Source organism: Apaloderma vittatum, unplaced genomic scaffold, assembly GCF_000703405.1.
Source record: "Apaloderma vittatum isolate BGI_N311 unplaced genomic scaffold, ASM70340v1 scaffold3927, whole genome shotgun sequence".
In the NCBI taxonomy this organism is placed as follows: domain Eukaryota; kingdom Metazoa; phylum Chordata; class Aves; order Trogoniformes; family Trogonidae; genus Apaloderma; species Apaloderma vittatum.
This window is the reverse complement of record NW_009724540.1, coordinates 83,575-96,532: the sequence shown is the minus strand read 5'-3', so window position 1 is coordinate 96,532 and position 12,958 is coordinate 83,575. Positions and strand designations below refer to the sequence as shown.

At 41.3% G+C, this 12,958-nt stretch overlaps 1 protein-coding gene across 1 annotated transcript in view; it reads right to left on the bottom strand.

The window, feature by feature from the left end:
- Positions 1-12,958, bottom strand: part of GRM5 (glutamate receptor, metabotropic 5) — a gene marked incomplete at its 5' end in the record, with an annotated part of 63,659 nt that overhangs the window by 24,338 nt on the left and 26,363 nt on the right. The window contains one exon of the mRNA XM_009872542.1: positions 775-1,714. Coding sequence (XP_009870844.1) covers positions 775-1,714 — 940 coding nt within the window. The remainder of the gene's footprint in view (positions 1-774; positions 1,715-12,958) is intronic.

Below are 12,958 nucleotides of genomic sequence, written 5' to 3'. Positions count from 1 at the left end.
TACACTGAACATGCAAGTTGCGTTCATGGTCACTGAAATGAAATAATTCTTTGGGAAGAAACAAAGAAATGTCTCGCAAGGGAGTATCTGTTCAATAGCAGGAAGGGTAGCAAGAGCAGGGACTGTGAGCATCTGAATTTGATGGAGTTAGGCAGATGAATACAGAAAAAGGTGTCAAGAAAGTTAAAGAAGATAGATGAGGACAAAAAGGAAAGAAAGTAGGAAAAGATAATACAAGAAAGGAAAACCAAGAGAATAGAAGATTAAAGGTATAACAGAAGAGTCATATGAAACAAATTCTCAGATGCCTGAGAGTGGCTGCTCATGATGCCACTTCTGTTTTATTACTTCACCTCAATTATGTAGCACTAGCAGCAACTCTGTTGTCTTACTGCTGTGACTAGAGGACAAATACAGTCACTATGCAATTTATTTAAGGGATAGAGATTGTAAATGGGTACATTCAGTACAAGGCAATGAGGTATATTTCTTGTTCTATTGTTTTTTCCTCCTAATATCTTGTTTCCCTCCCTACCTCAAGTGTACAGTTGTCACAGTGAGTGCTTCCAGATTTGCAGCTGTTTGCCCATCACTCTGTCCCCTGTTTTTGTACATCATTTCATCTAAATCAAACCCAGATGTGGGACAGAGGACTCACTCCTCTCCCAGTGCAGAGGCAAAGGGAATTAATACATTTCCCTTTGTCCTTCCACTTTTAGTAATTCTGAGAAGATCGTAATTGCTTCCCCACACTCCCACATTAGCAAACATTACCTAAGGGTTTCACCAGATGATCCTCGTCTTTTCCACAGGTTCACCAGGCTGCTGGAGCGGCTTGCAGCTGAAGACGACTTTCCATCCCCTACGTGCATGCGGACCACAGTCGACGTGGTGAATGCGCTGCGTACATTCCTTTCAGGCTTAGCAAGGATGATATAGACCTTCGGAACAAACATGCAGCCGAGGGCCACCGTGGCACTCAGACTCACGGAGAAACACATGGTGATTATCTTGTAGTTGCTTCCGAAATATATTGGCACAAAGGCCAGCCAAATGATGCAAGTGGTATACATTGTAAATGCAATATACTTTGCTTCGTTGAAATTAGCTGGGACATTTCTTGTCTTAAATGCATAAAAGGTGCAACTCAAAATTAACAATCCATTATATCCAAGTGGAGTTACCACACCCAAGTTGGTGGTGTTGCAGATCAGGTAGACCTCTCGGATGCTTGGGTAATCATGCATTATATCTGGTGGCTCCATTATAAAGAGGGCAACAATTATGCCTAATTGTATACATATCAAGATAAATGCAATAACAAGCTGAGCGCAGGCACTCATGAACCTAGGTTTCTTTGTACAAATTTTCTTCTTGCTTCCAGCCAGGATCCTTGCAATGCGATTGGTTTTAGTTACTAGAGCAGAATAACTCATAGCTGGGGAGAGGCCGATGCCAATTCGTTGAAGGTAACAGTAAATCTGTTGAGGTTTCGCAATGAGACAGAAAGTGCACAAATAACCCAAGCAGATGCCGGCTAGAATGATGTAGCAAAGTTCTCGGCTGGATGATTTGACCACTGGAGTATCACGGTACATTATAAATATAGCTGTAACAAACAAGGTGGCCAGTAGACCCAGACATGCAAAAACAACTGCTGCAATTGGTTCAGGATCACCCCATCGGAGATACTGGACTGGGATGAGGTCACAACCTACAGAAAAAGAAAGAAAGAAGGTAAACTGAAGCATGTAGAAGTAAGATTCTTTAATGAAATAGTTACAGATTTTGCTCCTATTTCTCTTCTTTTTGTCTTTCAGGTAGGTGCCATTATAATGAGAGTAGGCAAAGATTACCTTAATATAATGGCACAATAAATACATTTCAGTGACAACTTATTTCAGTAATACACTTTATCTGGAGTATAACATGATGACTGAAAATATGGCCAAGCTATTTAAGATAAGTCATCTGTCACAGTGGAATTTTCCTTTTAAGGTCTTTTAAATATATTAACTTATGAAGTAATTTCAGAATCAAGTTGCATTACGTTAGTGTGAAATGTTTCAGAGTTGTCTGCACACTATACACACTTAAAGGACCAGATGTCAGTCCTACTAATTATAATATATTCTCTGAAAGATACTGGTACTTGTTTAATGATTATGGAGAGGAATTTTACAGATTCTAACTGTCAAGAAAAAGAAAGAGCTTCTTTCTCAGATATGTTACCTTTTTTCTAAGAAATTGTTGTTGGAATCAGAGTTGCATATGATGGATAATTTGGGATGGCATACACTACTCCTTTATCTGCCATTCATCCTTTTGAGATTTCTGAAGAATTAAAATCTCATCTAACTTGTGAAATCAAACCGAATTCAATAAATTAGTATCAAAGCCGAATTAACAGTACAATCCATCTGAAGACAATTGCTTTTCAGTCTATGTATAGGATGTAAAAAGTCGTTCTATGTCATGCAGGTCATAAAAAGTCAAAAAAACCTTTTCACTCCACCGTGTGCCGATCAATGGACAGGAGTAAAAGCTGACAGAAAAATTGCTACTGGCATCCCACTTCCATCGCTCCTTTCTTTTTGCAAGGTAAATCCTGGAGAGGTGTGGTGGGTTGATCTTGGCTGGATGCCAAGTGCCCCCCAACCTGCTCAGTGGCTTCCTTTCCTCATCAGGACAAGATGAGGAGAAAATAATTTGGAAAACAATCTCATAGGTCAAAAGAAAGGATGTTTAAAAAATCAAAGTCTGCATGTGGAACCAAAGGAAAACAAAAGGTTTACTCTCTACTTCCCATTAGTAGGAAATATGCAGCCACACATTTGGAAGCAGAGCTTCAGTAGGTATAGCAGTTGCTCCAGAAGACTAATGTTGTCATAATGAATGAGTTCCCTCCTTCTCTTTTCCTTTAATTTTTATTAAGGAGCAGACATCCTATGGTATGGGATATCCCTTCGATCAGTTGAGGTCAGCTGTCCAGGCTGTGTCCTCTCCCAAGATCTTGCCTACCTCCAGTCTACCGGTGAGGGGGAAAAGCTGGAAAGACAATCTTAGTGCTGTGTGAGCATTGCTCAGCGGGAGCCAAAACACTGATGTGTTACCAGCGCCTTTCTAACTACCACTACAAAATGCAGCACTGTGGGAGATGCTATGGGGAGAATTAAATGCATTTCAGGCAAACCCAATATCATAGGAATAAGGGAGGAAGACCTTGATTGTCTAGAATGCAACTTTCTGCTGGTAGTAGTCACTCTGGCCCTGCCAGCCAGGGCAGGACAGCTGGAAGGAGAAAATGGAGTGAAGGAAATGCAACTAAAAGATTTTATTACCCCTATTAATATTATTAAGCTTGAATAGCACTGATTGCAAAGTTTAAATGGCTTCAGAACTTAGGATTGTGGCAGTCAGGTGATGTCTTCTGGTTAGGTCAGACAGAAAGGGTGGGTCATGGCAAGAAACTTCATCCTGTGGGGATGGGCACCAGTTGCTCACATCTACATTTTCAGCAGTGACAGTAATTAACACTATCTGATGGGCATCCGGATGCCAAGCAATCCCAATTAACTAGGGAACCTGGGACCTCAATGACTTGATGATCAGAAGTAAATGTAGACATAAGGACTATAATTTGTGAATTTCAACGTGCAAGATCTACTTTTGCCTTTTTCTTTTATTTCAATTAGGGCTTAAAGTTTTTCCAAGACTGCCACTGACATTCTTAGTAGTAAAAATCATTTGATAAAGTTGTATGGGTAGATATTAGGCTTAGCTCCTCTCTTCTCCCATTATTTCTGTTTTCTGTATCTCTACACAATATTATCAAAAATTTAATACCTACATTAAGGTGGTATATTCACTAGTTTTTTTGGCAAAGGTACAAGGCAGATAGTTCTGCACTCTTGCAGAAAACAGAAAAAAACAGCAGATTTACCGTCAACAAGACTTTGACATTAGTGCAGTTAAATGATATAAATTTGAAACAGAATTGTCCTCTTTGTTACAAAATGTCAATTATTTTTTCCATCCCTATTTTAATTGCTTTGGTGTGTAAAGTTTTCTCTTGTGATAATAAAATATTGCCACGTCTTAATGTAAGAAAGCCATTTAGATTTTTATGAAACACTCTATAGCATTAGTTGATGTTATCTGTTTGACTCATTTTTAAAGAGTTTAAATACTCATTGTGAGGGAAATACTGAATTTCATTCTGACTTCATCAAGGTTAATGCAGCACATGAATCACAACATTAAAATCGTTATATTATACCAGTGAGAGTAGTGGAAGAAGGATGAAAACCAGAAAACATACACTGATATGTCTAGATATCCCAAAGTAGGCTCTTCCTCAAGAAGTTTTATGAATAAGTGACCTCTAAATCTATTTCTGCTTTTACCAAGGTTTAATTAATGTTTTGGGGAAACAAATTGTTACCAGCTTCTAATATTATTATATATTCCTGGACAGGAAACTTGAAGAGAAAAAGTCTTTATCCGATGGCTGTCCTTTACATGCAGATGATATAGGGGCTGAATTTTTCTTGAGTTTCTAATGTTGCAGCAGAAGCAAATTATATCTAAACATCTAGTTGAGAGGTGTCCCTGTCCATAACAGGGAGGTTGGATTAAATGATCTCTAAGGTCCCTTCTAGCCTAGGTCATTCTATGATTCTATGATTCTATGATTTCTCATTAGTTTCAGACTATTTCATGCCTTGCTTGCTTTATTAATCTTTTTACATTTTTTAAATAAAATATCTGAGGAAATACTTGAAAACTTGTCCCATTTCTTCCCCTCTCACTGGTTATATGTTACAAGGAGAATGCTAAACTGTGCAAACAAGGAGAATGCTAAACTGTGCAATGATTTATTCTTAAATTACTATTTAAGAACTGGATAGTTTTCATAAAGCAGTGATTGGTGAGGTTTTCATACCATTGCTTTGCAGCTAATGGTTTCTGACAATGACACTTTGCAGAGAGGGACAGCTAGATCAAGCGAAAAAAAAAAATGGGAAAACAGGATTGTGAGTGTTCAGGTTAGGCTGATGGCCAGAATTATACCAAGGCGAAAGCTGAAAAATGGTAACACAAGAAGAATTTGTTCCTGTCCTCAAAATAGGTGTATGCACAATGGCCATTTGGACAAGATCCTACCTCACAGCCCACCTCTTACACTTCATCAACATCTCCAAGCACGTGGAAAGTAATCTCTCCTGTCTGGCTTGTAAACTCCAGGTGGAACAGAGCCAGCAGCCTTGTCTTGTGGTCCCTGTAGTGTGCTGAGGCAATATTTGGCTTGTGGAAAGGCTGTTAGGAACCAGTCCAGTTTTGAGGAGATGTGGAGTTGTTCTACTCTGGGCTCAAGAGCACACTGCTTCTGGGACCAGAGCCTCAATAAAATTGATATAAAACTGCCTCTGTGTTCTTCTGTCCAGAAATGTAGTTAGTGGGAGTGAGGTACTAGATACACATATGAATAGCAAAACATGCAGATATAAAGAATCAGGGTCTCATTTGACATGCTAGGGAAAAGTTTTCTTAAAGAAGCATCAAAAATCACCAACAAATTAAAGATGAGGATGTATGAGGACCGTCTGAAAAAGGTATAAGGACTTTCTGTTTTGAGAAAACATCTGATAAGGATAGGCCAAATTGTACCATAAACAAGGAGAGGAGTAGTTCTTGAAAGCTTGGCCACTGCCATATGTACATTAGTACCCTGTACTCTCTCTGTAGAGGTAGATTTGGCACTTATTTCCGATCTTTCGTATTGTGTTAAAATTAGTTCATCTGAGAGAAGAGTTCACAGATATGAAGCACTGTATTACAGTTCATATTTTCTGGGGATTTGATCTTGACACTGTTTTAATTTGTTATTATAGCTGTCACACCTGAGAGACCCTACCATGCCTTCAGCATCCATAAAACTGTATCAGCTTAGCACTGAAAATCCCTTTCATGGTAGGCAATATAAAATATATAATTAAACTAGTTCCAGAGGTAAACACGACAGACTTTTGCTTGTGAATTGGATGCACTCTGGAAGGTGAAGGGAATTCGGTGAAGTCCCTTAAGTCAACATCATGAGCTAAAGCTCGCTGAGTCTGCACACAGAGACTAAACTGGCAGAAAATTACTGCAGGTTTACTAAGTATTAAATATTTTTCAGTGAGGCTTAGGATCCTGGGCAGTGAATTCAATGCGTCGGCAGAAGACTTGATTTTCCTGGTAACTTTTCATAGACCTTTCCAAGGGTAGAAGTCGAAACATTAAGGCTGCAAACTGAACAATAATATAGCTACATCTTAGTTGTGAGTAAGAGTTTCCTCATAGCATTTGGCATGCATTATTCGAAGTGTATTGATGTTATGTTGTTATTATATTAACATTATTATTATATTAATGCTTCTGAACGTTTCTCTATTTATAATCCCAAACGATAGGAGAAGGACATCTGTAGCTCAGGAGCCCAAGTCCATTGTAACTCAAACACACTGATTTAGCCGTGCATTATAGTAAAAGGTGAGAACACAAATCTTAGAATAATACATTAAAGTTACTTTGTGACCATATGGGGAATGATTCCTTAACTACACAAATGTGCAGAATGACTGGAGCAACTGATGAATTGCAGTAACCAGGTCCATCCTTATGTTAGCTCTAATGTTTTCATTTAAGTTTCACTAAAAAATGTTGTCTCTGAGTTTTGTAAATGTTTTATTCAGAATATGTTGTGTTCAGCAGACTTTCCATAATGTAATTACAAGTGGATCCTTTTGACTCTGTTGGCAAATCTGCATTCATCCAGCCCAGGAGCACCCCCAAGAGCTGTTCATTGAGGTCACCTTTCTTGAACCAGCTCACTGGAGTCTGAAGCACTGTGTGGCTTAGGCTGGAGACTTGTGTTGTGAATGGACTGGAAGTTAAAATCCATGCCTTACCGGAACAAGTAATTGAGGGAGGAAAAGCTCACAAACCCATCAACAAGAGAGGGGTGAAAATGACGGCCAGAGATCTTGGTCATAGTATATCTACTCAAACCCTTAACTCATTTTCCTCTGCTTTCTCCAAGAAGTTGATATGAAAGTAACTTGTGGAAATGGTTACATTTCTTTGGAATAAGAAATAAAGAGGAATACAGGACACAGAAAGTCAGGGTGAAAATTGGACATTATCTCTGCTGATGTGCATTTAAAATGCTAAAACAAACAGATGAAAATTGCATCCTTCTATACTCCGTCTGAATTACAGCTTTGCCAATTATGGTCAAAACCAAAATCCTAGTAACCTTTTAGCAGCAAAATCAGTGTCAGCACAGGCTAAATTGTGTTCCACCTCATGCTCACAACTGTCAGATAACTGCGGAAATTACCAATATCTGTAACTTTATTGCAAGCACCAATGCAAGAAAGCCTTTTGACAGCAGTTACCGTCTGAAAATATTTCAGGCAAGAGATGAATGATTTTTTTCCTTAGGGGCAGGGGGTGCAGGATCCAGTTTTACAAGACACCTGAGCCTCAGACCCCTGTGGGTTCTGCCACAGTCCAAAGCATCACACTGCAGGAAGAGCCAGACCAACTCTTGCGTGAAAATCTGCTGAGATTTGCTGGCGAGCATCTCCTGTGCCCTTGGCGCTGCAGGTGTCCTTGACCTTGGTCCCTTGCCACAGCCATGACACTTGGCTGCCCCAGACAGTGCTGGGAGCCAAGACAGCAGCTCCCAGCACTGTCTGTTCCCTGCAGCTCTCACTGACAGTACAGGCAATGCCCTCAGGGTGAGGAAAGCAGGAGTCCTCACTTCTCAGAGAGGAATCCAGGTACCTACGAGCCAAACCAGATATGGCATCTGTGTTGTCAGAGCTCTTTGAAATGGCTGCTGTCTCACTTAGAGGTGGACTTTTTCAGTCCTTTGCATTCAAGCATTGTTTGGATAATCCAGGTTTTATCTGGCACTTTCAGAGAGGCAGACAAAACCACAAGACTGCCATCCTGGCTCTACTGTATTTAATCTGGTGAAAGCATTTTTATAACTATAGTGAAAAATCACAGAATCATAGAACCATAGAGTGTGCTGGGCTAGAAGGGACCTTTAAAGGTCATCTAGTCCACCCCCGCTGCAGTGAGCAGGGACATCTTTAACTAGATCAGGTTGCTCAGAGCCCTATCCAGCCTGGCCTTGAATGCGTCCAGGAATGGAGCCTCCACCACCTCTCTAGGCAACCTGTGCCAGTGTTTCACCACTCTCATAGTAAAGAACTTCTTCCTGATACCTAATCTAAAACTAAAATATATGTTTCTGATATTTAGCCTACAGCAAAGAAAACATTTTGAGAGATGTAAAATGTTTCAGCTTCTATTTTCATGGGAATTTAATTAAGAAAAACAAATAGGCAGCATATTTGGAGTACGCGGGAAATGAGAAAAATGTCAATACAGCCTGAAGATAATCCAAGTGTCACCAAAACTAATATCATCTGTTTTCCTTGCAGTGCCCAAATCACTAGACAGAACTTTACGTCTGTTACTGTTGCATGCTGTCCCTGAATCACAGAAAGGAAAATAATTGTCTCTTTCTCACCTCAAAAATGTCCTTTAACACTAGTGATAACTGGACCAAGATGCAACTACATCCACTGAAAAACATCTGAGATGCAGAACAGAAATTATCTGGTCTTTCCAAAGCTCCCTTTTGAATGGAGAAGGCCATGCCCTCAAAGTCACTTGAGGTTTTGGATAATCAAAAAGCCATTCTGATCAAGTTAGTGAAAAAAAATAATTTCATTAAGATTCGGTCATCAGCATTAAGAAAACCCATTCATTTGTATCTAAACATGTCCAGCATTTATTTCTTCTCCCTCCACTATGAATATAATGCAAAGAAGGGCTCTGAAGAGTAGTGGAGGGATTGGCATATAATTCTGGACTTAAAGCCATGAGTTTCTCCTGCTCTGATTATGTGACCCAGCCACACTGGCCATACCATACTAATGTGTGAACTGATGCTACAGTGTATTGGAGAGCATATCTCAATACTAAGCCAGAAGAAGAAAATGTATTGGGGCGCATGTTGGGATGGTACATACAAGTTTGGAGAAAAGGAAGAGAATGCCTAGTTCTTTGTCCAAGGATGAGCCTGGTCCCTGGGGAATGTTTTATGCATAATCAATGAAATGGCAATTTCTGAGGAAATAAAATATGGACAGCTAAACATTCCTTTTCTCACGTCAGGTACACTTTTAGATGGAGATATTTTCCAGTAAGTGATTTAATCAAGAGGAACTCTTCCTCCCACCTGACTTTTCTACTACCTTTGGAATTCCTGTACTTTCTGTACTTCAGAACTCCAATGTCTTCTTCTGTTCTGAAAATAACTTCATTTTCCTATGCATGTTGCTTTCCTTCTGTCTTTCCTCCTGCATCTGAATTCTGATATCCCACAGGTCACTGCATAAAAGCATTAATCTCTCTTCCTTTCTGTGATCAACATCCCTGTAATTGCACATTTTATATAGGGAAGTTTGTGACACAAAACTGGTGCTGGTCACTGACCATAAGAAAGATGCAGCATTGTTTTGTCGTACGAGCCAAGAAAGGATTCCAGAAATGTATTTATCCAAGTTCAGATCTCTGGCAAACAGGGAGCTGCAGCTCCACATCGAAAGCCTTCTTAGGCGCATGACTGATATATTTACAGGAATCTCATCTGAGGGTGTTCATGCATGGAAGACTCATTTCAAGGAGCTTTTTATGTATGTAGCCTTGTGGAGCTAACATTACCTAAGACATGGCTTTATCAAGCAGCAGAGAGACGGATTGCTGCAGTATCAGATGTAGGGACATTTCAAGGAGATTGGTGTATGCTTTACAAAACTGAAGAGAAATTTCCTTGCCAGAATACAAAATACATCTACCTCTCCCTAATTTAATTCATATTTATTACTAAACCTTATGTTGTAAACAAGACTGAGAGGCAATTTTTTACAGGCTACAAAAGTTGAGACTGTTAATGTGATCATTAAAAATACAGGTCAATATATGATATAGATAATCTGGGAATAGACTTAAATTCTGTTTTTGATACAAAGATAAATAAGATAAAATCCAGTCATTATGTGAACAGTAAGTTAGCTAGAAACTACACAGCTGTGAAGCTATGGTGATGGGTGTCCTTTTGCCAGAACATATCGTATCAGCTGTACTGATAGGACTGAGTTTCCAAGTAGTGTCTGCTGAATTTGTGCCTGGCTGAAGAACAAGTGTTAGGTCTCCTGAAGAATACTGCTTGGCACTGATGGTGATGGGTTGTTTTGTGTGCGTAGTGACTTTGGTCCCCATGAAGGCTTAAAAAGCATGTCTAAAGCCAGATGAATGGTTTGCAAAATATAGCAGTTCAAAGCAGTTGGCTTGACTAAAACAAGACAAGAAGAGTTAGAGATATGTGCGTGTCTACAAGGTTATGATGTTGTAGGCATCACGGAGACGTGGTGGGATGGCTCCTATGACTGTAGCATAGGAATAGATGGATACAGGTTCTTTAGGAAAGATAGGCAAGGGAGAAGAGGAGAGGGCATCGCCCTCTATGTCAGTGACCAGCTGGAATCCATGAAGCGTGGCCTGGGGATGGATGAGGACCTGATAGAGAGCTTATGGGCCAGGGTTAGAGGAAATGCAGGGGAAGGTGATATCATAGTGAGAGTCTGCTACAGGCCACCTGACCAAGATGACTGAGCAGATAAGGCACTCTATAGACAGGTAGGAACAGCTTCGTGTTCACAAGCCCTAGTCCTCATGGGGGACTCAGATATCTGTTGGAAGGATGGCACAGCAGGACACCAGCAATGCAGGAGATTCCTGGAATGCATTGACAACAATTTCCTTCTTCAGGTGGGAGATGAACCAACGAGAAGGCGTGCCATGCTGGACCTTGTTCTCACCAATGAGGAGGGGCTGGTGGATAATGTGAATCTTAAGGAAAGTTTTGGCTGCAGCAACCATGAAATATTAGAATTCAAGATCCTCAGGGCAACAAGGAGAGTGCGCAGCAAGCTCGCCACCCTGAACTTCAAGAGAGCAGACTTTGACCTCTTCAGGCATCTGCTTAGTGGCGTACCATGGGATGAAGCCCTGAAGGGGAGAGGAGCCCAAGAAGGCTGGTCCATATTCAAGGACCACCTCCTCCCCGCTCAGGAGCAATGCCTTTCAAAAAAGAGGAAAGCAGGCAAAAATGTCAGGAGGCCTGCATGGATGAGAAAGAAGTTCCTGAATATACCTAAAGATAAAAAGAGAATTTACAGAAAGTTGAAGAAAGGACAGGTAGACTGGGAAGAATACAAGGAAATTGTCCAAGCAATCAGGGATCAAGTTAGGAAAGCTAAAGCCTAGATAGAATTAAATCTATCCAGGGACACCAGAGGTAACAAGAAAAACTTTTATAGGCATGTCAATGATAAAAGGAAGGCTAGGGAAGATGTGGGCCCTCTCTGGAAGGAAACAGGAGAGCTGGTCATGAGGTATATGGAGAAGGTGGATGATCTCAATGATTTCTTTGCCTCAGTCTTCACCAGCAAGGGCTTTAGCCACACGGTCCAAGTTGTAGAAGCTGAAGGTGGGGCTGGGAGAAGGAAAATCTGCCCACTGTAAGTGAAGATCAGGTTTGTACCCACTTAAAGAACCTGAAGGTGTACATGGGACATGATGAGATCCATCCATGGGTCTTCAGGGAACTGGCAGATCAAGTTGCTAGGCCACTTTCCATCATATCTGAGAAGTCATGGCAGTCTGGTGAAGTACCCACCAACTGGAAAAGAGGAAACATCATCCTCATTTTCAAAAAAGGAAAAAAGGAAGACTCAGGCAACTACAGGCCATTCAGTCTCACCTCGGTTCCTGGCAACATCATGGAGTACATGGGGAATGAGAAGGCTCTGCTATGGCACATGGGAAATGTGGAGATGATTGGTGGCAACCAACAGGGCTTCACCAAGCAAAAATCCTACCTGGCAAATCTAGTGGCCTTTTATGATGGAGTAACAGAATCAATTGACAAGGAAAGAGCAACTGATGTCATCTACCTGGACCTGTGTAATGTATGTGACACTGTCCCGCACGACATCCTGGTCTCCAAGTTGGAAAGACATGGATTTGATGGATGGACCACTCGATAGATAAGGAACTGGCTGGAAGATCACAAAGAGTTGCAGTCAATGACTCAATGTCCAAGTGGAGACCAGTGAGAAGTGGTGTCCCTGAGGGATCAGTACTGGAACCACTACTATTTAACATCTTTGTTGGCGACATGGACAGTGGCATCAAATGCATCCTCAGCAAGTTTACCAATGACATAAGGTTGTATGGTGTGGGATGCCTTCCAGAGGGACCTTGACAGGCTTGAGAGGTGGGCCCAGGCCAACCTCATGAAGTTTATGTCAAGTGTAAGGTCCTACACCTGGGTCAAGGCAATCCCAAGCACAGATACAGGCTGGGCAATGAGTGGATTGGCGCAATCCTGAGGAGAAGGATCTGGGCATGTTGGTGGATGATAAGATCAACACGAGCCAACAGTGTGCGTCTGTGGCCCAGAAAGCCAGCTCCGTCCTGGGATGCATCAAGAGAAGTGTGACCAGCAGGTTGAGGGAGGTGATTCTGCCCCTCTGCTCTTGTGAGACCCCACCTGGAGTACTGCATCCAGATCTGGAGCCCTCAACACAAGAAAGACATGGACTTATTGGTGCGACTCCAGAGGAGGGCTACCAGGATGATCAGAGGGCTGAAGCATCTCTCCCATGAGGACAGGCTGAGAGAGTTGGGCTTGTTCAGCCTAGAGAAGAGAAAGCTCCAAGGAGACCTTATATCAACCTTCCAGTACCTGAAGAGGGCCTACAAGAAGGCTGGGGAGCTATTTTTACAGGGGCCTATAGTGATTGGTCGAGGGGTAATGGGTACAATG